At 37.5% G+C, this 25,784-nt stretch overlaps 1 protein-coding gene across 5 annotated transcripts in view; it reads left to right on the forward strand.

The window, feature by feature from the left end:
• Positions 1-25,784, forward strand: part of drp2 (dystrophin related protein 2) — a 133,962-nt gene that overhangs the window by 63,368 nt on the left and 44,810 nt on the right. For 4 of the 5 annotated variants that reach the window (XM_016477066.1, XM_016477067.1, XM_016477068.1 and 1 more), the window contains exons 2-3: positions 13,064-13,232; positions 24,870-25,026. In XM_016477066.1, the coding sequence (XP_016332552.1) occupies positions 13,064-13,232; positions 24,870-25,026 (326 nt within the window). Of the gene's footprint in view, positions 1-5,502; positions 5,671-13,063; positions 13,233-24,869; positions 25,027-25,784 lie in introns of those variants that run through there. The other variant, XM_016477070.1, reaches the window with a different exon arrangement.

A 25,784-nucleotide genomic window follows, 5' to 3' on the forward strand; every position in this document is an offset into this window, starting at 1 on the left:
CAGGGCTGTCCAAACTCGGTCCTGGAGGGGCGGTGTCTTGCAGAGGTTAGCTCAAACTTGCCTCAACACACCTGCCTGGAAGTTTCAAGTATACCTAGTAAGACCTTGATTACTTTGGTTCTGGTGTGTTTAATTAGGGTTGGAGCTGAACTCTGCAGGACACTGGCCCTCCAGGACCGAGTTTGGACAGCCCTGCTCTAGACCAGTGGTTCTCAAACTTGTCCTGGAGTACCCCCAGCCTTGCACATTTTGTATGTCTCCCTCATCTATCACACCTGATTCAACTCATCAGCTCATTAATGGAGACTGCAAGACCTGAAGTGGGTGTGTCAGATATAGGGAGACATACAAAATGTGTAGTGCTGGGGGTACTTCATGGAGAGGTTTGAGAACCACTGCTCTAGACCATGCTTACGCACTCTTTTACTGGAGTGAGCGAAATAATGCAAACAGAATGATTTTAACGTCTGTTTTACATTTGACATACACATTTAGATTAAATATGACACTCTTGATGTGAACTTGATTCGTCTGATGCTTTGGAACATATACTGTAACGACAGACATAAGGATGTGCTCGTTGATCAAACATTCCATTGGCTGGTTTGAACAGGTTTGATGACAAACCTCTGTTCACAGGTGTCGCGCACAGACAGTAGCCTAATGATAACCCCTTTCGTGCTCTTCCCAATATTGTGACAAACACCATATTTAAAAGATAGAATTTGAAGGAATCTGTAAGATATGCACGTTTTATTTTCAAAATGTTTTTGTTATTGACACGGTGAGTCAGGCAGTTATTTACGCTGCAAAAAAATAAGGCCTATCTCCATTCAAATATACATTCTAAAATATATGTTTACTTTACAGGCAGAATTGCATATAATTTGAATAACAATGTGATGTCTCAAAAAGCATTTATAGTCAGTATCTCAGGCTACCCTTAACTGCGTTAAACATGGTGTCACGTGGATGGAATATGCATGGAAATGATATGCAGATGTCTGAATATGTGCAAATGCAAAGATACATGAGAGCTGCTGTGATGGGGAACATTTCCAGTGACTGAATGATTGTGTATGTAAATAACTTTAATATAAACTGAATTTTCCTTTTCTGAGTTCCTATTCCCTGAATTTAGCTGGAAGTCTGAGCCAGCCCCCATATAACCTTTTACGAATTTATTAAACACATGACAGAAGATGTTAGAGTGACACAGGGGAACCAATCTGCCAATTCGTGTAACAGTGTATGTGTAATTCAGCAGATTAATCACACTTACCTCCACTCGCACTCAATATCTTTACCGCTCAGTAAACCGTTCTCAATTTCCCAATGTGAGTTTACAGCCGGAGTGGACAAAGAGCTACATGAACTGTCTTGATTGAAGTCTTAAATGAGTTCTCTCTAATTGCCTCTTTCTGCAGTAGTTAGTTTTGCTCTCAGGCGGTCTTACATGAAGCAGAGACCTAGTTCTTTTGATATGATCCGCAATGTTTGTGCTGTCATCTGTTTTACACAGCACAGACTAATCTCATCAGAATCCTACATATGTTACCACCCCTCCTTAACCTTATTAAAGGCCTCTAGAGCTCAGCTCTCTGCAGGGTGACAGACAGCCACTGTTCATTAGGCAGATGTGGAACTGATCTGAAGACAGTTTGATAATCTGAGGACTTTGCATTCATGGCAGTTTTGTTCAGGGATCCATTGTCAAATAACTCAAATGTAGTACTGAATGTCAATTCATTTTGAGCATGTGCTCTCAATATCATAGAAGCACAGTTTACTTGTGAACATCAACATAATGGGCCTCATTCTCTATCCATGCATACATATATTTTAGCATAAAAGTTGTCATATGGTTCATGCTTACGATTTTTTTCAGAATTTTTGATTATAAATTTGGTAACCTTTTTTCCTTAATTTACTCCTAATTTGCTGCTTATTAATAGTAAGTAAGGTATTTGTTGTAGTAGTAGTTAGGTACTGGCTATAATTTATTATGTAATGTATGTTTATGTATGTTAAGGGTAACACTTTATTTAGGGGGACCATCAAAATAAAGTGTTACCATGCTAAGTTATGATTTAAATATACAAAAATATTCAAGAAAAATGTCTTATTATCAGTGTTGACAACAGTTAAAACATCCAGTTCAGCAGTTGAAAACTGCTTTATATTTTTGTGGACTTTAAAAAAAAATTATTTTTTTAGGATTCTTTGATGAATAAGTTCAAAAGAAAAGCATTTATTTGAAATAAAAATCTTCAACATCATAAATGCCTTTACAGTCACTTTTGATCAGTTTGTTGCATTTTCACGTATTAAAAGTATTATTATTTTTTAATTAAAAATCATACAAAGCTTTTGAATGGGCGTGTAATGGCATTTCTGTTATTTTCATTTTAAATTCTAATATATTACTGTTTTATTGCTGTTTTGCTGTACTATTGATCAAATAAATACATGCAGCCTTGGTGAGTACACACACACACACACACACACACACACACACACACACACACATGGAATGGAAAGGCCATCAAACAGTCAAAGCGAGCAATATCTGTCAGGTAAACAGATATGTTTACATGCTCAGATTTAATGCAAAAATACCGGAATAAATTCAGTCTGACTGCGATGTTTATGTGTACCATATACTGTTCAATATTATATGTGCACATGTCTTCCAAGCAAAAGTTCTGTGCATGCAAAGAACATTAGCATAGCAACAAGGAGCTGTCAGCACTCCTGTCAGAGACATGGCTCTATAGTCTGTAATTGGCATGTTTTCCTTTCTGACACATGTAAAAATATGTCAAAACAGCTGTTGTTTCTTACTTTTCCATCCATCCGGTTTCTCAACCGACTTTTTATTTCATAAAATGTTAAGACGTAATCTCCTCCACTAATTATTTCTTCACAACCTCCATCATGTTTATAGTTGTGATGCAAATAAACGCACACTGCACTGGAACTGCCAGACTGTAAAATGGCCAATTATTCTATTTTTAATGCATTATTCTGATACAATTTTGATGCAAGTGTTCACTCCGAGTCAGATTACGCATAGAGTTTCAGTGACGTGATCACTGACCGGATTGTGTCGATTTCTTTTTAGTCAGTCACAAATTTTCACGCCTTCATAACACATTAGCTTCAGTCTGTTGTCTATGTTATGTTTCTTTAATATGCTTCTCAAATGCCTGCCAATGTTATTCACCATTTCCTTTTTGTATGATATATTACAAAGTGCAAAGTTGGATTGTTTCAATACATCTCAATGATAACTGGCTGTCTGCCGTCAAGTGCGTTTTGTCACTCCACTAAACTGCAAGAGCTCTACAACAAACTAACCTTATATTTCTGTATTCAAATTTATTCTCGGTGCACTCACACGAGCAAATAAGCCTAACCTTCCAATCACATTGAAGCACAGCTCAAATGGAGAAAACATGCTTGAAACATAATAACGATGTCGACATTACATTAGATTGCTACTTTGGTTTTCTGAACATTTCCCCGAAGGCTCCTCGGAGAGAGTCAGGGTTATGAAAGGTGCTTTACTGGAGAGGCTATCCAGCTTGGAGACTTTTAGTTTTAGTGACTCAGAAGATTGTGTTTGCTGTAAAGTCCTCCTGACCAAAGCCTTCACCTTCTTTCCCAATCCAGCAAACTCTCTCTCGTCTCCTGCATGGGGCACGGCTACAGGTTCCATTCAGTTTGGGGCGTGGATAAGTAGTCTGCTGGGGTTTGACTGCCAGACCTTCAGCACTTAAGTCTGCTCATACACATGTATGAATAAAACATTTGCTTATCAATTGTTCATCTGATGCACAGGGACGAGAGTGGCACTACGCAAGTGCCGGAATAATGGCCTGTCATCTCGCTGAGCCAACCATAGCCAGGGATAATGACTGCTAATGGTAATGGAGGTCTAATTTCCAACGCTGCTCTTCAGGGTGGAAAACAAGGGCACTGCCTCCATAAATAAGTGTGCATGTGGCATGTTTTTGTTCGGAAAATTACTTTGTCATTGAGGGGATAATAGCTTGTCTTGGGTAGGGCAAACTGTTTTTGTGCTCCGTTAAACAGAACCAAAGTTGCACCACAACCTAAGATTCTGCCTTCGTTGGCTGATTTTGGCTACTAGGCTTTGTGTCACAAAAAGGTCAAGTTTAGCTGTTAACATGACGCTGTCAGTGAGTCACCATTCACAGTTCTCATTCATTTCAAATTAGCTGTGTATGTACACTACTGTTCAAAAGTTGTTAATTTTTTAAAATATAATTTTTTATGTTTTTGAAAGAAGTCTTATGCTCACGAAGGCTGCATTTATTTGATCAAAAATAGTGTAAAAACAACAATATTGTGTAATAGTGTAACAATTTAAAACAGCTATTTTTATATTTTCTTATATTTTCAAATGTAACCTGAATTTTCAGCAAATCTTCAGAAATCATTCGAATATGCTGATTTGGTGCTCAAGAAACATTTCGTACTATTATCATTGTTGAAAACAGTTGTGATGCTTAATATTTTGTGGAAACAGTGACACATTTTTGGGTTTATGTATTTATTTATTGATTCTTTGATTTGATTAATTTGAAATATTAAAGCCATTTATAACATTGCCAAATATATCTGTCACTTTCAAAGAATGTAAGTGATCTCTGAAGTAAAAAAAAAAACTTGAACGTGTATATTGCTATTCTTTCAATATGTTACAGTAAGGCTGTGAATCAATAAAAATGTCATTAATTTCACAGTTTTCCATGACTTATCATGAACCATGAATATTAAAATGTGAGATCATAAATATATTTAAACATTAGATCACCAAATGAATGTAGATTCAACATAAAATAAGTATATTTTAAATAATATTAGATGGCATGTTTCACCAGATAAGGTCAGTAACACCTGTATTAATACCAATACTGCTACCTATATCTGTGCTAAATGCATTTTCTTAAATTAGTAAGGTTTGAAAGCCTAATTTTTAACATTACTGTGAGCATAAAATGCTAGTCAGTGCTAGGAAAACAAATGCTGCATTTCTTGCATGAGCAATTTTTTCAATGTTAAACTGTCCAAATTAATCACAGAAACTGTCAGTGGGATGGATGGGATTGTTAACAGATAGCATTCTATAGCAGGTATTATATGGCATTTTGGGCGAGTTGGGCTTCAACAACTAAACCTATTCACATCTAGCGTTTGGTCCAGCCAGGTACTTACCCTAATCAACAACCAGGCACTGGAAATAATGAATACACAGAGGTCAGTTGGAGTTTGTTTGAGATGTAAGGAATACCCAGCACAACAGGCGGACAGTGGCCAGCTGCCATGTGTTGAGTGTCACTTAGACAGGCGGGCAGCCAGTTGCAGCCTGCTGGACTGTGTACATGGCATTTTCCTGGCCCTGGGGGTGGACAAGCCAGGTTGGTGTGATGTGGAATGTGAGGGACAATAGTGCTTTTGATTGCAGAACTTCTGCAGTATTTGAGCACTCCTTCCAGACCATAAACAGCAGACCGTCTCTGTAAGCCCAACTCACCCACTGGGGACGACAAAGGAGAGGATCCGTATGTGTATATAACGAGAGACAGGCTCTTGCATGCACAGGCTGGTGTCAGAGGAAGAGCTTCTGGTCTCCACTCTGAGGTAAGAACTATCACTGTCTTGTCGATGTAGAGTTCAAAGAGCAGACGTTTTTCACAGTGATCTGAGGCCTGAATCAGATTATCAAGGTTGGCTTTTTAAATGTTACATGACTTGTCTGACTCCTTTACAGACTTTGATCACCTGACATTCATGCTTCTAAGGCATTTGAGAGAGCTTTGTGCTACAAACTGGGTGTTTTATTTTAGTGACATGGAAATGGTTGGTCTTTGAAGGCAAAGCTAGGTACTTAAAGCTCTGTGGTCAGTATAAAACGTTCTGCACATTGTGTGTCAGTAGACTTGCTCGGCTTTGACTGTGCCTTTGAATACTGTATGTTGTGTGCCTCTAAGTCAGCTGGAGATACAATGAAGAAGTGTATCTGTATTATGTCTCTCTTTCTTCTTGGTTCAAACCAATGTATGCAATACAAGAGAAAGTTACACAAGAACTTACATCATGAGCCTTCATTTGTTCTAACAAAGATCCAGTGCAATAGACTTTTAACTGTAGTGAATGTACATACACACTACCATTAAAATGTTTGAGGTCGGTACGATTTTTAAAATATTTTTGAATGGAGTCTCTTATGCTCACCAAGGCAGCATTTTTTTAAATCAAAACACAGTAAAAGAGTAATATTCAGAAATAATATTATTATAAAATATCTAATTAATAATAACATCTAATTATAATAATGTATTTTATTCCTATGAATTATATGCTGGTTTGATGCTCTAGAAATATTTCTTATTATTATCAGTGTTAAAAACTGTTTTGCTGCTTAATCTTTTGTGGAAACTGTGATCAATTTTATTTCAGGATTCTTTGTTTTGAATAGAAATGTAACACTATAAATGTCTTTACTGTCACTTTTGATCAGTTTAATATGTACTTCCTGAATTAAAGTATTAGTATTAATTTCTTTAAAAAAATAATTATTGACTCCCGTCTTTTGAATGGTAGAGTACATTTAGTATGGGTTTCTTGTCTATGTTCTGCTGATTTCTGTCTAGGAATAACTTTCCTACAAAAAGCTTGAACATTTCTCCTTTTGTTTCCCAAGGGAAAAATATACAGTTCTTCATTGTGCCATCTTTATTGTAAGTTGTAATATTTAAATAATAAGAGTAAGTTTTCATATTCAGAACCTGTCAGTAAATCAGTTATTATAGGCAATTTAATGCCTTTTCCACAAAATAATAATAATAAAAAAACAACAGTCAACCAATTATGACACTCAAAACAATTAACTGAAAAGGCAAACATGTAAAAGGCCACATACAAAATATCAAACCATTATTTTGGCCAACAGATTTTATAATTTAAACTACAGTTTAAAAATCTACTTTCACTCAGACTCTTGTCTGATGATGCTAATGTGGTTTTATTGTTTTCACTTGTTTACCCAATAGCAAAAATATATTCAAATTTTAGTTTGGACAATTGAATTCATTCTTATTTTAAGAAGTTTTTGAACTAACTGTTTGAAAACAAAATACAAAACCAATGCAAGAGAAAACACATTTATGTAAGTTGATAATTGACTCAAAACAGTATACTTGCTGAGATAAAGCCCTTGTGACAACTCACCTGTGTGACAACTAGCCCCAGGCTCCCTTTTATAGATTTATGCTGTGCATTTGAAATCCACAGAACCGGATCTGCAGAGAGTTGGTGTGTGGTATTTGTGCATGTTTGTGTATGAGTGGGAGGTGTAGGATTTCTGAAGGCATGCCAGTCCCTGTGCTGCCTGGGCCAGAAGAAGTGGTGCAGGGTCCTGGCAGTGGACAGCGGATCGCCTTCCATCCAATCGTCTCTGATTGGTGGAAAAGCCTCTCTGTAAGTCCTCGCCAGAGGCTCATTTCCGCAACTGTTTTTGTTTTGAGCCGATTCAGCACAATTTTTGTCAAACACACAAATCACTAAGTGGCGAGGGTGTGAGTAGGGACTCGTAATGGCACATAAACACAAAACAGAAAGGGATCCTGCATTGAATCAACTGTTCGCCCCTCCACCAAAGATCCTACCTCACTGTCTCCTGATAATTTTGAATTTTAACAGTATCTGATGCCCGCATCTAGATATCTGATGAACCATAAACGACCAGAATTAATCACAGACAGTGGATTAAATACAGAGAGAGAGAGATAGATTCAAGAAAGACTGAAAAATGACAGTGAATTAAGAGGAACCGCCTAAGGAGGGGACGCATTAGAGCCGTGCGGAGGCATTAATTCACTTCCTGCTCTGGGGAACATAGCATACAGAATTTCTCATTGAGACACATCTCAGGTTCTGTTTGTTTTGGCTACGTGTCACGGCCACATGAGCCTGGACAGCCGGATGTGTTTATTTCTGCACAGATGTCGGTTGAGATTATGCAGCACTGACTAGGTGACAGTATGTCATCATGGTCAGTTAGCAAGGGGTCCCAGAAGAGGCCTTGAGTACTGTGGATGACGTGTGGAATGATGGGGCTAATCAGGGATGGGATGGGACTAAACAACAACTCGGGGATATATGTCATCATAACTCACATTATATAATCACTCACTGTACTGCATGTGCATACAATACAAATTATTGCCAGCTGTATTATGTATTCGATCATTATTATTGTTTACTTTATTTTGATACACTATCATTAGTAAGATTTCTAAAATGTTTTTAAAAGAAGTCTGTCACCAAGGCTACATTTATTTGCTCAAAAATACAGTAAAAACAGTAGGGTCATTCCACGAAGTCGGTGTCTTTTCCACTTGGAAAATTTGAAAAATAAAATAAGTTTAATCAATATTTTTTAAATATCTATGGAATTAAGACACCTTAAAATGACAAGAAATTGTATTGTGCCATCTCAGGCTATGCAATTTATTATTTTATGACTATTTTTCTACGACACAAGCATTACTAGATACTATAGTTTAATTAGAACTCATATGCCATTGAATGATAGGCATTAGCTCAATAATATACCGAGGGTGACCTTTAAAATGTTAGAATTTTACACAGACAATCTTTAAAAACAGGGTCAAACCTAATCAATGTCATCCCTGTTACCCACATGTTTGACGATTTCAAACAAATTAGCTAATTGCTAGCTAATAGTCAAGTTCACAAAAGCACATATTGTACACTTTGAAAGGATTTTACTTGTAGATATTGATTATATTAAATGTAAGAAATAATTTTTAATTTACATTTTAAACATGGTAACAGGATGCATGATGCCCCCCCCCAGTCAAGCCTCATAAATAATCAAAAATAGAACATTATAGAGGAGTGAGAGAAACATGCTTATGTTTTAAGTGTAGGAATTCTGGTTGAGAGATGATGTAAACTCCTAGAAATGATGTCACTTGAATGTACATTATTTTACAAGGGTTTTTTGATGAGGGTACAGGGCTGACATGGATTCAGGGGACACCAATAAAATTATTTATATTTTATAGAAAAATGCATACACAATGAGACTTTATTTAGAACAATATGCAAATGTGATTTTTATATCATTTTGCAAATTAAAAATCCTGCTGAAAAAGAAAAATCATAGTGAGGGACAGGCCAAAAACCTTACCTTTACCAGCATAAATGCTATTTCAATTATTTAACATAATATTTAATTGACTTTTTTTGATGTAATATTGATGAAAGCATACATGGCATTGTTATGTTTTTAAATTGCACATTTATTTGTTGTTATATTAAATCTGTTTGACTATTTCTTAGGGATTCAAAAGGCACCTGTTTCGTGGACTGACCCAGTAATATTGTGAAATATTATTATGATTTGAATAAACTGTTTTAATATATTTTAAAATGTAATTTATTCCTTTGATGGCAAAGCTGAATTTTCAGCAGCATTTACTCCAGTTTTTAGTGTCACATGATCCTTCGGAATTCATTCTAAAATGCAGCTTTGGTGCTCAAAAAACGTATTATTATTAATGTTGAAAACAGCTGTGCTGCTTAAATTTTTTTGTGGAATTGTGATTCTTTGAGGAATAGAAAGTTCAAAAGAACAGATAAAAAAAAAATAGAAATCTTTTGTAACATCACAACTTTTTAGAGTATTAAAAATTTGATATTCATTCTGAGATTTTCTAAATATTACATTTAATAGTGGTATTAAATTATTAGTGTTTTAAATATTAACTTTAAGTGTTCGAAATTAATGGAAATTACAAATGCAACAATAGAGGAAATTAGCAAGCACATTTAGATACAATACAATACAATATCAGACAATATTGAATTTTGGCTGATAATCTGTAATATTGATTAATAACCGAAATGGTTATATATAGCTGATTTTATATATTGCTCTTATATAGCTGATGTATCATGCATCCCTAAAATTTGACATTGACATTGCCAGACCTCAGACCAACTCCATCTGGAAAAGTCCCAGTGCTCCCTATGGCTAGTCCCTCCCTGGGGCTAATGAAAGGCACAGAGAGGAACATATAGGCAGTCTGACAGCTGCACTGAACGAGACACAAGGGGTTTCATGACTGAGGGAAAGCTCCTTAATCATGAGACTTTTGCTGGAATGATTGTGTCTCCGTCCCTTTGCTCTGGACGTGTGCTGAATTCCAGCGATGCTTTAAGTAACAGCAGCGTTACTGCCACTCTGGCTCTGGCTGAGAGAAACAGAGCTTACGTGACCTGCAGGCATTACTCATATTCTATTTATCTGCTGAGTGCTTCAGGGATCAGCTGAGGTGCATCCTGCGGGAATTTGTTTGTTCCTGTGCTGGTTAATTTTTTGATTGTTGTTGTAATTGAAGGATCATTACAATTGAGGGATCATTGCTGATTATAATAATTTGTATGTTGTAGATGTGGCCTGATGGGTAAGTGAAATCTGGTTCAGGTCACTTCCAAAAACACACCTCTTATTCTCCCTGTAATTGTGTGTCACCTCTAACAAAGTCTCTTTAACACAAGGCCGTTCACTTAACGGCAACTCTCCCGGCAGATCATTTCTAGACAGCAGGCATTTCGAGTAGTGTACAGCTCCTATCTACTTAAATTGGGAAAAAACAATTCTCCAAAACTATTTGTCAAAAAAAGGCAATCAGCTCATTTAACGGAGAAGTGGGACTTCTATTCCTACTGCCGCTTGCTGATGTGTTTAAATTTTTTCCAATCTTTTTTTTTTTTTTTTTTGAATGAGCCATCTTCTCTTCTTTATATTGTTCCTGTACTTCTAATCTCTCTATATGTAAAAAGGTAATTGATGAAATATGATGAAAAAGCAGGCTATAATTAAGCAGCAACATAAAAATAAAGAGTGGTGTTGTTCAGTATATCATCAGAGCTGTGGTTCAGATGTGAAAACCATTGTGACTGTGATATTACTTTTATAAGCCTACAGCAATTCCATAAACAAGCAGTTAATATAAATTAACTTACATTTTACACACAGTTATTTGATCTAATTTGCTCCACTAATGAAAACAGCTCTACCACAGCAGAATTAATGAACAACACCAAGCAAATACACACTAGTGGGGTTCATTCTTGAATAAGGTCAAGGGTCAAGCGATTAGTCAACAGAAGAGACAGACGGCTGCACGTGAGTGTCCTGCGTAATACTTGTTTATAGATCTGCTGTTGGAATTATTACTTGCTGCTAGGAAGGAATATTTCGTTTTCTGCCTATTTCTACGTTATATTTTTGTTTGCGTTTGTATTTTTGATTGCACTGGTAATTATAATAATTGCCCTCGGCTAAGAAGGAGCGCGTGTAATTTAATTGCTCCCTTCCTGCGTTTAAGTGCGAACTGTAGTTTCGATTTGAGGAATTGCCCTGCTATAGACTATTGGCTGAGCGTCTGCTAAATGACTAAATGTAAATGTAAATGTAAATAAATCAGTGTTCTTTAATTAATCGTTTCAGTGAATGTTTCAGTGACTTGCTTATTACTTGTTTTGTTCCTGAGTGAATCATTGTTTTGGAATGAATCAGTTGGATAAATTATTCAGCCGTTCACTCATAATAAGAACTCGTCACCACCTACTGGCGTGTCAATGTAACTTGCAGAAAGAGTCAGTAAATATCTCCATCAAACAAGAGTGGCAGCCTAAATGTGAAGCTATACATACAAAGAAAAGCGTCAGTGTTGGAGTAAACATCAGCTCACTTGGAACACCGCTCTCGAAAATTTGAGAACTGAAACTAAAGGCCTAGGTCGTACAGAACTTGTCTTTGCGTTTCTGTTATAAAATTCCTCTGCATTGAATCTTGTGATTTTAAATGCATTGCTGTTAACACAGAGCATGTTTTTTTGTATTCCATTGCACTGTTTTTCTATTTAAACATGCTCTAGAATGGCACAGTTGACCATTGCACTCACATCTTTTGCAGCCTCTCACGCATGACGCAGGGCCTTAAAGGATCAGTTCACTTCCAGAATAAAAAAATCCTGATAATTTACTCACCACCATGTCATCCAGATGTTTATGTCTGTCTTTCTTCAGTCGAAAAGAAATTATGGTTTTTGAGGAAAAAATTCCAGGATTTTTCTCCATATAGTGGACTTCAATGGGAGCCAAGGGGTTGAAGGTCCAAATCGCAGTTTCAGTGCAGCTTCAAAGGGCTCTGCTCGATCCCAGCCAAGGACTAAGTGTCTTATCTAGCGAAACGATCTGTCATTTTCTAAAAAAATGTTTACATTTATATACTTTTTTAACCACAAATGCTCGTCTTGCACTAGCTCTGCAATGCATGTCCTTGACTTCACGCATTACGTAATCACATTGAAAAGTTCACGCGTGGTTAGTTCTTCATGTGTACTTCAGTTAAAAAGGTAGGGTAGGGTGAAAAACTCCATCTCATTTTCTCCTCCAACTTCAAAATCGTCCAACATTGACTTGCTTTGCATGTTCGCTTTGTAAACATTGGGTCGGTACTTCCGCCTACGTCACGCGTGACCTTTTCAACGTGACTACATAATGCATGAATTTGAGCTAGTGCAAGACGAGCATTTGTGGTTAAATCGTGTAGAAATTTTAATTTAAAATGACCGATTGTTTCGCTAGATAAGACCCTTATTCCTCAGCTGGGATCGTGCAGAGCCCTTTGAAGCTGCATTGAAACTGAAATTTGGACCTTCAACCTTTTGGCTCCCAGTGAAGTTTTCCTTAAAATCCTAAATTTCTTTTTAAGTGCATAAAGAAAGACATGAACATCTTGGATGACATGGGGGCGAGTAAATTATCAGGACATTTTTACTCTGGAAGTGAACTAATCTTTTAAAACAAACTAATTTTTGCGAGGAATGAAAAAACGCAAGTTCTCAAGACAGGTTTTTTAAACCTTATTTTAACTTAAGCGCTGCCATATGATTATGTGAGTGCTATACATTTTGAACTGTGTGTGTTTCAGCTGCAGGGCGGCCCTCGTGGCCGGGATGCCACTGTGTACCCTGTCAGTCGGCGGTGGATCCTGAGGGGCAGGAGCTGCCCACCCAGTGCAGGGGGCAGAGGAACAAGCACCCTGACCTCGACATGAATCTCTGCTGGAACGAGATCAAACGCAAATCCCACAACATCAGGTATATCACATCTTTTGTTCATCCTTCTATTATATCAGCCTTCTATTATGTTCAATGTCTTCTGGGGATTATTAACCTTGTCTCAGTAGCACCAGTTAGAGATCCACATATTGCAATTCTCCCAGTCTCAGAGGCGCTAATGAAACTGTTGATTGAGTTTGGGCTGTTTTGCATGCCATTTGTATGTATGTCCGTATGTAATGCAGTGTGCTATGTTTACATACTTAGCCTTTTAATTACAGCCTCGACCCCAACTTTTCTCTGGGGACAAATTTACCAGGTCGTGATTGGTTTAGACATCTTCCCTGCAGCACGGGGTAATAAGATCATCCCAGGATGGCCCGCAGTAGCAGTACTCTTGTCAGTATTCTGACATCATCCAACCCTGAAGGAAGACTACAGCCATACAACATCACATGTAATGGAAATGGATTGAATACTAAGTGGCTTCTACAAAAGACCCTCTGGGATTATATTGCACCAGCGTTGCGGTGACTGACTTTTTCAGCTGGCTGTGTTTTGACAGACAGATGCCTCTTCCATCTAATCGCCTGATTTTTCAGCTTTGGCATCTGTAAAATGCAATGGCAGTCATTTTAGTAGAATTAAATTATGTTTGAATTTTGTTTGGAAGCAAATAATCTATTTTATTTGGTAAATGAATGGATTATGGTCAAGGTTTTCGCTTGTCTCTGTGCTGTTTTGTTGACTGTAGAGCTGGCATTATTTGTTTTATGCCTAATGTTGAATCACTGTTTGATTTTTGTAGATTGCGTTTCAGAGCAACACAACATGAATAATTTACTTGAAATTTTAGCTGTTTTTTACTTTCTCAGGCACTGTGACAGGAAGAAATCAAACAGACTTGCTAGCGGGGCAGAACAGAGCTCGTCTTTGTCATTCTCATAAGAATATTTGGCTTCATTGGGGTCCACTCACACGGCAGTGAATGTGCTGTGACCGGGGGGCTATGTGGCTGAGGGGGTATATGGGTGGACCGAGGCATGCTGGGAATGTTTGATTGCAGACGTGCCTGGATGTTTCTCACCTCTCTGATGGCGCAGCTGTGAGTGGGTGCTGATGGTGTGACTCAAAACCCACATCCCTAAATCTGCTCAAAGCATCTCTTTGTCTGCGTAGACTAAATAATTAACACATCTGAACTGCCGCGACTGACTGCGTCATGCTGTATTTTGAAGTTAAAGCTAGTACTATTTGGTGATATCATTGCACTTACTGTACATTCATAGTTTTGTGAAGTATACGTGCAGAACTTGAAAGTAACAAAAAGAAGGCCATTCCAGTTCAGTTCTGTTCTTTTCCACGCTCAGTGCTAAACGGCAGGGGAGAGCATGTTGACCTTTCAGCCAGCCTCAAAGCCTCATCCAGTCTTTTCAACAGCAGGCAGAAAAAGGCTTGATTGAGCACTAACAGCATGCTAATTGCTGTCCTTTCTCTGAGTTTTAGGCTCGGAGATTAGAATGTTAAAAACCCTTTTGCTAATGGGTCTACTGTCATGTCAAACTTGACATGTAATAAATGTACTTTTTGCTTCGGAGTGCATCTATGAAAGGGAGAGGAAATTGAATATTCTGTCAAGGCTATTTGCTTGTTTTGGAAGTAAGATGTCCTTAAGTTTTCTTTAAATTATTAAAGGTAGATGTTTAAATGCGTGGGCAGCAGGAATCTTTTGTGCAAAAACCTGTGCTTACCCTCATGCTGTTCCAGGTCTGTATGACTTTATTTCTTCTGTGGAACATAAAAGAAGATATTTAGAAGAATGTTGGCAGTCAAGTTTTGATAACCATTGACTTTCTTCATATGAGACATATCTTAAAATGTTGTCTGTTTTCCACAAAAGAAAAGAAGGTTTTGAATGCCGTAAGGGTCAGAATGATAAGTAAAATACCTTTTTCATTAAATGTGTTGGAAATTATTACAGTACCTTGTGGTGGAGTCTTAGGTTGTTTAGGATAAGAAGGGAGATACATATTTTCTTTTTGCTTAGCTTCCCAGTGTTGCTTGTTATCACAATTTGTTGTGCTTTGGATGCTGATGTGCTGGTGACCTGACTAGACTTACCAGCAAGATTTTGTTTGGTCAGCAAGCTTCACCAGAATAATCCTGCTGATTCACCAGCCAGAAGGGATGTAAATTGTATTTTTTTTTGAATGCTTCCAATTCTGACCAACTTTTAATGATTCTGGTTCCATAATAGGGGTCGACCGATTATCGGCCTGGCCGATTATCGGCGCCGATATTAAGCATTTTTATGATTATCTGTATCGGTCATTTTCAAAACCGATTTGCCGATAAAATAACTTAATTTTGAAACGTGCTATTTGGCTCTGATGCAGCCTGACAGAACTCACCACTCTGTGGCCTAAAGCAGTCTCCGCCCACCGCTCATCTGATTTGTTGGGAGTCATGAGTCCGACCAATCAATGCGGAATTCACTCTCACTCCAAAAGCGCTTGCTAACTGGAGCTGCTTCAGTGATCACGCATCAGTTGTCTCTCAAAGGTAAGGCAAAGGTAAAAAGAAAATGCCCCTGTAAATCACTTCACCTCATGTTAGGAAGGCTAATTTTTAATCAGAATGTTTGATTATTGATCAGAAGGTTTGCCAAAAAATAAAGAGTTTAACTCTTTAAAATAAAGAGTTTACTGTGGGAGTACTACACTCAACCAACACCAGGGAAGGCAGTTTTTGTCAGAGCCCTTGTTATTCTTAATTTTGACATTAATTTTCATTTTTACACCAGACATATATATCGGTTCAAAATATCGGTTATCGGTCTACTTGATCTGTAATAATCGGTATCAGCATCAGCCTTGAAAAACACATATCGGTCGACCCCTATTCCATAAAGATTTTATTAGTATTTCTTTTAAAACTTTTGAGGAAGAAATATTTCTTATTACATTCATACAGCAGTCTGGTACCAAATGATGACATAATTTCAATAGATATGACAAGTAAGGAATACTTTTAAAACTATTCTTCCAAAAGTGCATTTACAAACTTTTTAAAGGCTGCATAAATGTAATTAAATATTTGTATATTAAATAAAAATAAAAATTCTAAGCGAATAGAAAAGTGGAATAATTTCATTCATTCATTTAATAAAAACAACAAAATTCATAACTGTCTTTTTTAACTATACATTGTGATATGAATTTTTGATTTACTGAAAAGATCTGAAATGACAAGAGTCCTTTGTATGTGAATCTGACTAAACAGATCATTTTATGTTTCATTTGTGGATTCCTTAGCAGTGTTGTGATCAATAGCAGTACAGGAAAAGTGTTTTAGTGGGTTGTTTTGTCCACGTTGGCAGAAAATTGCATGTTCGAGAATGGTTAATGGAATTAAAAAAAAATGGAACCAGTTCTCTGTTCCATCCCATATAAAACCAGCCTGGTCCAGCACAGAAATTGTTGCTGGTCTTTTCAGCAGGGTTATTTTGAACTCAGCCCATATTCTGACATAGTCTACTCATTATGAGGAACTTTCGAAATGTGTTGCAGCCATCAGTAAACACAGCCTTTTCTAACTTTGCTAAAAAGCACATATTTGTGTTTGTACCAGACAGTTGTTCAGTCCTCATATGGCTGTAGGAAGGAACCCACATCAGTTGCATCATGACATGGGACCAGAGATGTAGAGCAACAAAAAAGGACATTTTTGTGAGAGGTACGCTGTGATGTTTCGAGCTTCTTGCTAGGCTTTGCAAATAAACCCACTATTCAGACACCCTAATGAACGAACAAGTCAAAAGGGATTTCAAAGTGCATGAATTATTAACGACAAGTCTACCCGGCTGTGTTTGTAGGGATTAAATAAAATAAAGCTTGTCTGGCGCGCTCATCTATCAGCGTGGGGCTGAGCGGATCGCTCTCTTTTGCTGGGTAGACACAATGCACTGCTGATACAGTTGCATTCTCTGCTCCAGCACTCTTTGAGGAAATAATAATCATGCATTGACATAAACAACCAACAGCATGGGGTGGGGTCCCTTAGAGAAATGAGAAATTGTAGTAAGGCTGAATCAAATTTTCACTGGGAGATGCTGCCAGGCACTTAGGCGGCACTCATCATCCCTAACTTGGCACAAGTATCAGGGAAGCTAATGATACAGTTGGCCAAGGCTAGACCAGCAGACATAGTCTCAGGTTCCCTCAGTTAAGCTCTCTTTTACTCGTACAGTGAGGTAACTGACTTTCCTGACAAACCTTGTTAAAGTCAAATATCTGCTTAGTCCCACCTGAGACCTGCCAATGATCTGGCCCTAAAACTTCTGTACACATGTCTCTCACAGATAATTTATGCTTTAAGCTGGGCTTTATTGGATGTGAGTGAATATATGAATACACGAGCGTCTATGCTGGATGCATATCTAAAGCTCTCTTGCAGGATATGTATTCCTTTTTGCATCTCAATGCTCACATGAAATATTCCAATGGCACATTCCAATGGAGTGTTTATGCATACACAATGATATATATGGAACCGGCTGATATTACAGGTGCGGTATTTGTATGCATGTGAGGGCCTGTGCAGCAGCCCATTGTGTTTGCTTAACTGTGTCTTATAAACAGAATGTAGGGTAATGAAAGAGGCGAGACTGGCAATGCTGAATTGTAAGGCTCATTTCTCCCATGGCACCATCACCTTTTTTAGCCAATGGCTTCATCGTGTCTGAGAATCAGTGCTCGCAGACAAATCTCCCACCTCTCTTTTTCATTCAGTGTTACATTTCAAGGCTTGTGTCGCTGAAAGGACAGGCCTCAAAGAGAATGGCGCCCAGAGCCTTAGGCAATGCTTCTGAAATGGAAACACAAATGAAAGAGAAAGGATATCACCAGACACCTCACTCTTATCTTTAGCATTTAGTTATTCGCTGATCCGTGAAGCAACCCCTCACTGATGGTTATCATGCAACATGACCAAAGAACTAATGAGTTTTATCTGTTCTTATTTTGCTTTAATCAGTAAGATTGAGACGGGTTAGTGTCTCTAGGTTTGTATTTTATGTATCAGACTACTTTGCTATGAGAGCGTCTTGTTGATCATCTTGTATATGTCATCAGTGCACATAAACGCACACACGCACACACACACACACACACGCGCGCGCGCGCGCGCGTGGCCTGTCTGTTCTCTGCTATCTGCATCAGTCTAGTTTTTTTTTGCAAGTATTAAAATTAATTTAGTTATCGCTAGCGATTGCGATTTACATATTGCAATTTTTACATATGCTATATTGTAATAATTTTGATGTGTTGTGCAGCTTTAATGTGTATGTAACACTAAATTCATATGGACAGCTTTAGAATTTTTTAAAATATTTTGTATTATTCATATTTACATATATTTTTGTATTATATACATTAAATGAATATAATACTATATAAATCATTTAAAAATAAATGTTTGGATTGAGTGATGGAATTCATCAAAACTAGCTGAATATAGCAGCAGAAATTGCACAGAACAGATTGAATCCATTATGGCCAAATTAGGTAAATAAAGGTGATGGGATTGAAAACAGTGATGGCATATTGAATTAATCTTATTGATTAAATGCAATTAATTCAATTTTCTGTGAGCCTAAAAAGATTTGTAATGTACATAACTAAGTACATTTGGTAGCACTTTAGTATAGGGACCAATTCTCACTATTAACTAGTTGCTTATTTTCACGCATATTAATAACATATTGGCTGTCTATTAGTACTTATAAAGCACATATTCTGCATGACCATATTCAACATCCCAAATCCTACCCAATACCTAAAATTTAGTAAAGTATCTTTGCAAACGTAAGAAAATGTGTGCTCAAACTATTTTTTTACACTAAAAACACCTTCAAATACTATTGAAATCATGTTGTGAACCTATGAACTTGGGTTAAATCTACTGTAAATTGATTGGGATACAATCACCTGAATCTGCTTATGTTGCTGTCATTTGTAAGTCTCCTTGGTTAAAATGTCTTCTAAATAGATAAATGTAAAAGTCATTTAGAACAGATGGCTCTGAAAAGGCATGAATGGTCCTCAAAAAATGGCCTGCTTTGTCCCTGCTATGTGTGAACATTGTAAAAGTAGCTCCTCATTGGTCACTGGTATTGATTACTATACCCTACGCTAGCCATCATGCCTGATGGTTCATATCAAACAAGCGACGTTACAAGACTGCCAGAGCACTGTGCACAGCTGTCACCTGTTTACTTCCACTCTCACTAGCAGTCACAGCCAGCCCACACTAACATGCCATCCAGCTCCCGCAACAGAACCAATCCAGATGCCTCCAACATGTGCCATCTCAGCGCTGCAATCCAATCCATTAAAAGCCCTCCATTAATCTCCATTTGTTAACCCGAGATTGCTACCTGGAGACAAGCGAGGAGGTCTATAATGCTGCCCTGCCCTGATTCCATTGGGTTTTATTTGTTTCTCCTCCTTTGTAAAAAGGACCACAGGATTTGGATGCTTGTCCAGCAGAGGCATTGTTTGATTTTGTGGCTTTTGGAGGAATCCCCATAAAGCCTTAGAGAGAGATGAGATGATCGATGGTCTAAGTCTAAGGATTCAGAAGGGCTGCAGAAACCCAGCGGTCTGTGCAGGATGGGTTACTGGATGTAATGTGCTATATCTGTGATGGAGAGCGAGGCAGAGAGATGCTGTGCAATGCTCAAACATGGCACAGGTGTGAAGTGTTGCAGTCTTGCTGTGGATCAGTGAATTAGTAGCACAGGGGCTTGACTGTACAGGACAGATCATACCCTAGCGAGCATAAAGGGGCAGATGTGTCCCCTGTACTCACAGCGCTGGATGCAGGAACTGCTCTGAATTAGTCAAATTTGTAGAGGCATTGCAAATATCCTTACTATTTCAAATAAATGCTGATTTTTGATGAATAACTTTATTGAGAGAGAAACCAGATCAGAGAATCCAGAAAAAAAATCATGTTTTCCACAAAAATATTAGGTAGCAAATATAAAATAAAAAGGTATTTTAAATTGTATTACGTCACAATATTACTGTGTTCAGATCAGCATAAGAAAACACTTTAAAAACATTTTAAATACCGACCTTACCAACCACCAACTCGCATTGTGAGTATGTCTTACAGTTGTGACATCATATTTTACAGTGTGATTTTCTTATTTTAAACTTTTTTTTACTTTTATGTCAATTATCTTTTTTATTTGGTGGAAACAAGCTTTCGTAATATGGTTCTATTCTTTCTCTTTTTTTCTTTTTTTAATTTAATTAAAATTAGGGATGCACCGATACCACTTTTTCCAGTACTCGCCCGATACCGATACTTTTATTTTTGGTACTTGCCGATACCGAGTACCGATACCAATATTTTATTGCATGCAAAGATCACACAACAGAAGTGCACGTGCTCTCTCTCTCTCTCTCTCTCTCTCTCCCTACCGTTAAGTAACTTGTGCATTGTTTTACTTACTTGTTTTCTACATATCCGCCCGAACTACAAACTTTCCAGTGATGTCTGTGAGAAAGATATATTCACTCGACAAGCTCGCGCATCTGCGCCGCCGTGCGCTCAATCCACTCAGTGTGCTTTGTTTATCAGCTTGCGCACATCAGCTATACAGGCGTTAATACTGAATGTTTAACGTTATATTCATTGCATACATATACTTCGTAGTAGACATCCTTAACTCCATTCTGCTGTCTATTATTGTTCTGTTGTCGGTGTTTCTTTGTTTGAATATGGCGCTTATCACATGCTGTGTGGTATCGGCGTTTGGTATCGGGGCATTTTAACGAGCATGAGTACGAGTACAGGAGCTCAGTATCGGGCCCGATACCGATACCAGTATCGGTATCGGTGCATCCCTAATTAAAATCACAAATTATGGTGCTATCAGCTTAACAATTTGAGTGAAAAATTGAATTAACAGCTCAGCATGAATCTTAGATTCTCTAAGTATTTGGTTTGTCTCTGTTTTTTAATGAATCGCCTGTATGAACTCCACAACTTGTGTAAAACCTGAAGAACATCTCACTGTCTGTAGTCTGTGGAAAGAGTTCACATGATCAATGTCACAAATTGATGTAGTTTAGACCCCAATGTATTCAATAGCACTTGCATTCATGGATAAATAAACCCTTGGCATTGCTAGCAACAACGGCCCTATTAACATTGTTTGATGACTTTTTATACCAGTGCTTGACACACACTTATCTGTAACATACTTCAATTTACAAAGCTACAACAAGCAAACATGTGCCTGTAATAGAGGATCAAAAACAGTGTTATAGCTGAAGGCTAGCCGTGTGACTAAAGGCCTTTTCAAGAACTCCTCCTTTCCGTTTCTAAGCAAGTTCAACCCATCACCGCTGAGTAGAAATACTACATGAACTCATTAAGCTCACACAGACAGGAGCTTCATTTGATTTTTGATGTCAATAGTACAAAAATCTACAGCTTACTGTAGCTGTGACCCTTTGATAGTATAGCAGCTGGGTGAGTAGCATTTTCTTCGGGTTCTATTCTTTTGTGATTGTATGCGTGTGTGCATATGTGTGCTATGTAGCATTGGAGGAGGTGTGTGTGTGCTTGTTTGTGTTTGTGTCTGTATGATGAAGGAGCCTTCAGGCAACTATAGAACACACAGGCTCTCTAATGAAATGTCTGCAGCCTGGCTGCCTTTATTGAGTCTAATAACACATCATTATAGAGAGGGCTGTGCCCACCCTCCTTCAGTACAATAGAGGTCCGAACAGGTGAAGCAGGTCTCATATTTGGCTTCTCTCTTTTCATCGTACCTCCTCTTGTTCTCTAATTATGTAGTATATAATAACAATTTCTTTTGTTTCTACTGCGAATATAATTTCAAAGCACTGAAACTACATGTTTTGATGGCTTTGGTGGCATTGTTTTGCTGGAAAATATTCTTTAAACTAAATAGAAAATATGTTTGCATGAGTTTTCTATATCTTGCTGTGTTGTCCTAATGAGTACATGGTTGCCTGACAATTGGCCTCTATCTGCGAATGATTAAAAATAACAAGCACATTAGTGTTTGCATGTCCCGGTGGACACTGTCTCTTCAATTATCACTAAGTGGAGGCTACATTTAACTAGCCCTGTTGAAAAAAGTCATCTCTCAAAACAATCTGTGTGAACCAGAGGTCAATTTGTGAGTAAAGGTACACTGAGGCCAACAATCAACAATCTGTCTTTTTGCTTTGTCATTTAACAGACGCTTTTATCCAAAGGGGCTCCATATTACACGGACAGTCCTGCTGATGCAACCTGGGGTCTTGCTGAAGTGCACAATGATGACAGCTCACAGATTTCAGGATTGTTGGAGTTTGTACCTGCAGCTTTTTGGGTACTGGTCCAGATCCTTAGGCTACACAATGCCCAAATCTTTGATTATTTCCTTTAGACCTCAGTAGCTATGGACCTTACAAGTTGCACATATGAGGCAGTGAACCTTTTTTACTCGTTTTTTTTTTTTTTATACATCCCAGAAACTGAGAGTGCAGATATAGGTGAATTATCAAACTGCAGTTGTGATTCCAGAACTGTGTGTTCCTTATTAAAACAAAAGTCATTGAAGGAAAAAAGAAGTTTATATGGTTTCTTCCTTTCTTTTCTTTCTTTTTTTTTTTACCATTTTAAGTTAGATTTGTTTGAATATAGTAATAATAATTATATATATATTATATATATTATTTTAATTTATAATATTTTATTTTAAATATATATAAATGTTAAGTCAACATGCGGTCCTCTTAGAAATTTGCTGGTTCTTCTGGATGAGAACCATTCACACAAGATCCATCCTAATTGCGAATTCAGTTTCTGCGAAAAAAAAAAGCTGTTTCCATCCCACATATTCAATAGAACAAAGTCGTCACTGTTGTGTACATTTATTTGATAAGTTAGATTTGTTTGAATATAGTAATAATAATTATATATATATTAATTTATATATTTTAATTTATAATATTTTATTTTAAATATATATAAATGTTAAGTCAACATGCGGTCCTCTTAGAAATTTGCTGGTTCTTCTGGATGAGAACCATTCACACAAGATCCATCCTAATTGCGAATTCAGTTTCTGCGAAAAAAAAAAGCTGTTTCCATCCCACATATTCAATAGAACAAAGTCGTCACTGTTGTGTACATTTATTTGAGCAAATTATTCACTCAAATGAAAAAAACATGATTTTTTTTATGTGCATCTAGGATAGTTTTATGCACATATCCTTTTAGCATATAGAAAGATTCTTTAACACATTTTTATGTGTTATTCCAAAATTAGCATAAAAATATGCGGATGGAAACCCATCTTATAACCTATTTGGGAGAATGGCACAAAAAGAGCCCAATAAGACCCATGCAAAGCACACCTGGAGCCAAAAAACATAATAGTGACCCAGGAAAATATTGCTGAGATGAGCCAAAAATATAGCTTTTTATCTAAATTAATATAAATATAAATAAATTCATGATCTCAAACACAAAAAACACTGTAGTGACACAAATAGTTGAATGTCCTACAGTTGTCTTGTAAAATTGCACAACCATCTTGTGACCAACCTGAATGGCCTTGAGCCAAATGGTACGTACTTCACCCATGACTTAATGCGGCCCTCATTAGCATTAGCTTTTCAATGCATTGGTTATTTTTTTTACAATGTCACGTGGCGATTCAGTAGTCATGCAAACAATGTATTTTTTAAAAGATTTTTTTCCCTAACAAAAAATGTGACGCTTAATCCCTTTGTCTTAGTTATTTCTTTCCTGCATTCCCTGGGCTTTGGCAGTGCTCTTGAGTGCCATATAATGGTCTAAAAATAATGCAGGCGTGAGTGTCTGCTGCATGCTGGGACACTGAGGGTTATTGCAACACAAGGTTCTTCTCTCTTAATCCTCTATGAAGCATCAGGTGGGATGCTGACAGAACTAGCCTGTCTCTAAAACAATTCCAGTCTATGTGGGCAGGTGGTTAAACGGCTGGCTTCATATTTTATTTATCGCCTTGTGAAAATGTGATTTCTGCAAACAGGTAAGATTTCATCCCATGTGTAAATGCAGGGCAATGGGTTGAGACGTGCTTTCATTACATGCTGGGATGTCATGGAGATGTGTTATGCTCTTTGGTATGCATAACTCTTCTTTTGACGTTCCTAGGGAGGAGATGGAGGCAGGTTGAAACTAAGTACAAGTGCATGTAGGTTAGTTAGCATGGTTCAGTTAACCCCTGCTGGAACCAACCAACCAAAACAATATTTTAATGTTATATATTATTTACTTATATTACTTTATAGCTATATTTTTTTAATAAATATTTTAATACACATTATATGTTAAATTTGAATGTATTCACACTGTAGATAGGAGTCCTGTGGAGCATCGAAAACATATGCTGTTGTCTAACTATGTTGGCCTGTTCATCAGAGAATAACATTGCAAAACCCTCAAAAATAATAAAACTGAAATGGTGACAAGGTTCCATAACAGTATGTCCTGAGACTCTAGATTTGGATGTTTTTTCAGTGCTGTGATCTCAGTGCTGTCTAAGTTTTGACCCTGGGTCTGTGCCCTGTGGCGGGCTGTCGTTTGCTGTGTTGGCAGGGTACGGCTGGAGGCCTTTTCGGACAACAGCGGGAAGCTCCAGCTGTCCCTGCAGGAGATCATCGAATGGCTGACAGCTAAAGACGAGGAGCTGTCCGAGCAGCTGCCCATAGGTGGTGATGTGGGAGCGGTGCAGCACCAGCGGGAGTTCCACCAGGTTGGCTTAACACACATGCACACTTCCTCATGCCGTATTTCCTCATATTAGCATATCTTTTCTCTTGCTGACTTTGCTCCTGAACACGGTTAATCTTGTCATCTATCAACATAACAGAATCAATTCAATATTTAAGACTGCAATATGGCAGCAGGAGTTCAGACAGAATGACATTAAAGATTGGAGCCCACCCACCTGTAAGCTAATAAAAAGCCTCTGAATCTATTATCAAGATGCAAAGGTAGACCTGAATGAAACATGTTAATTGGAAATCTGAACCCCCGTCTGTTCATAAACCACAAAGAGGCTTGCAAGATCACTGAAAATAGAACAAAGAGAATAGTGGCACCAACTGATGCATGCACAATAAATGGCTTAAGATGCAACTTTTATGTTTACACTTTTTTTTCTCTCCAATTTAGGCATAGTTCACCTAAAAAGACTTTTACTCAAGTCATTCCAATCTTGTATAACGTTCTTTCTGACACTGGAAGACAAATGGGGACATTTGGAAGACTACAATACACAAATTAATGGGCATGAAAGCTTCAAAAAATAGACACAAAAGCACTAGGAAAGAAGTATAGATATTATAGTGGTTCTTATGATTTTTTTGTAAAATTTTGTAAAGAAACAAACTTTACAGAAATGGATGTTTCTACATTACAATTTGTTCATTACAAGACCTTTGTTCATCTTTGGAACACATATTAAGATATTTTTGAGCTACCATGTTTAAAGCCCAAAGGTAGTAAGGA

Source organism: Sinocyclocheilus anshuiensis, unplaced genomic scaffold (genome assembly GCF_001515605.1).
Source record: "Sinocyclocheilus anshuiensis isolate Anshui unplaced genomic scaffold, SAMN03320099.WGS_v1.1 scaffold20, whole genome shotgun sequence".
Taxonomy (NCBI): domain Eukaryota; kingdom Metazoa; phylum Chordata; class Actinopteri; order Cypriniformes; family Cyprinidae; genus Sinocyclocheilus; species Sinocyclocheilus anshuiensis.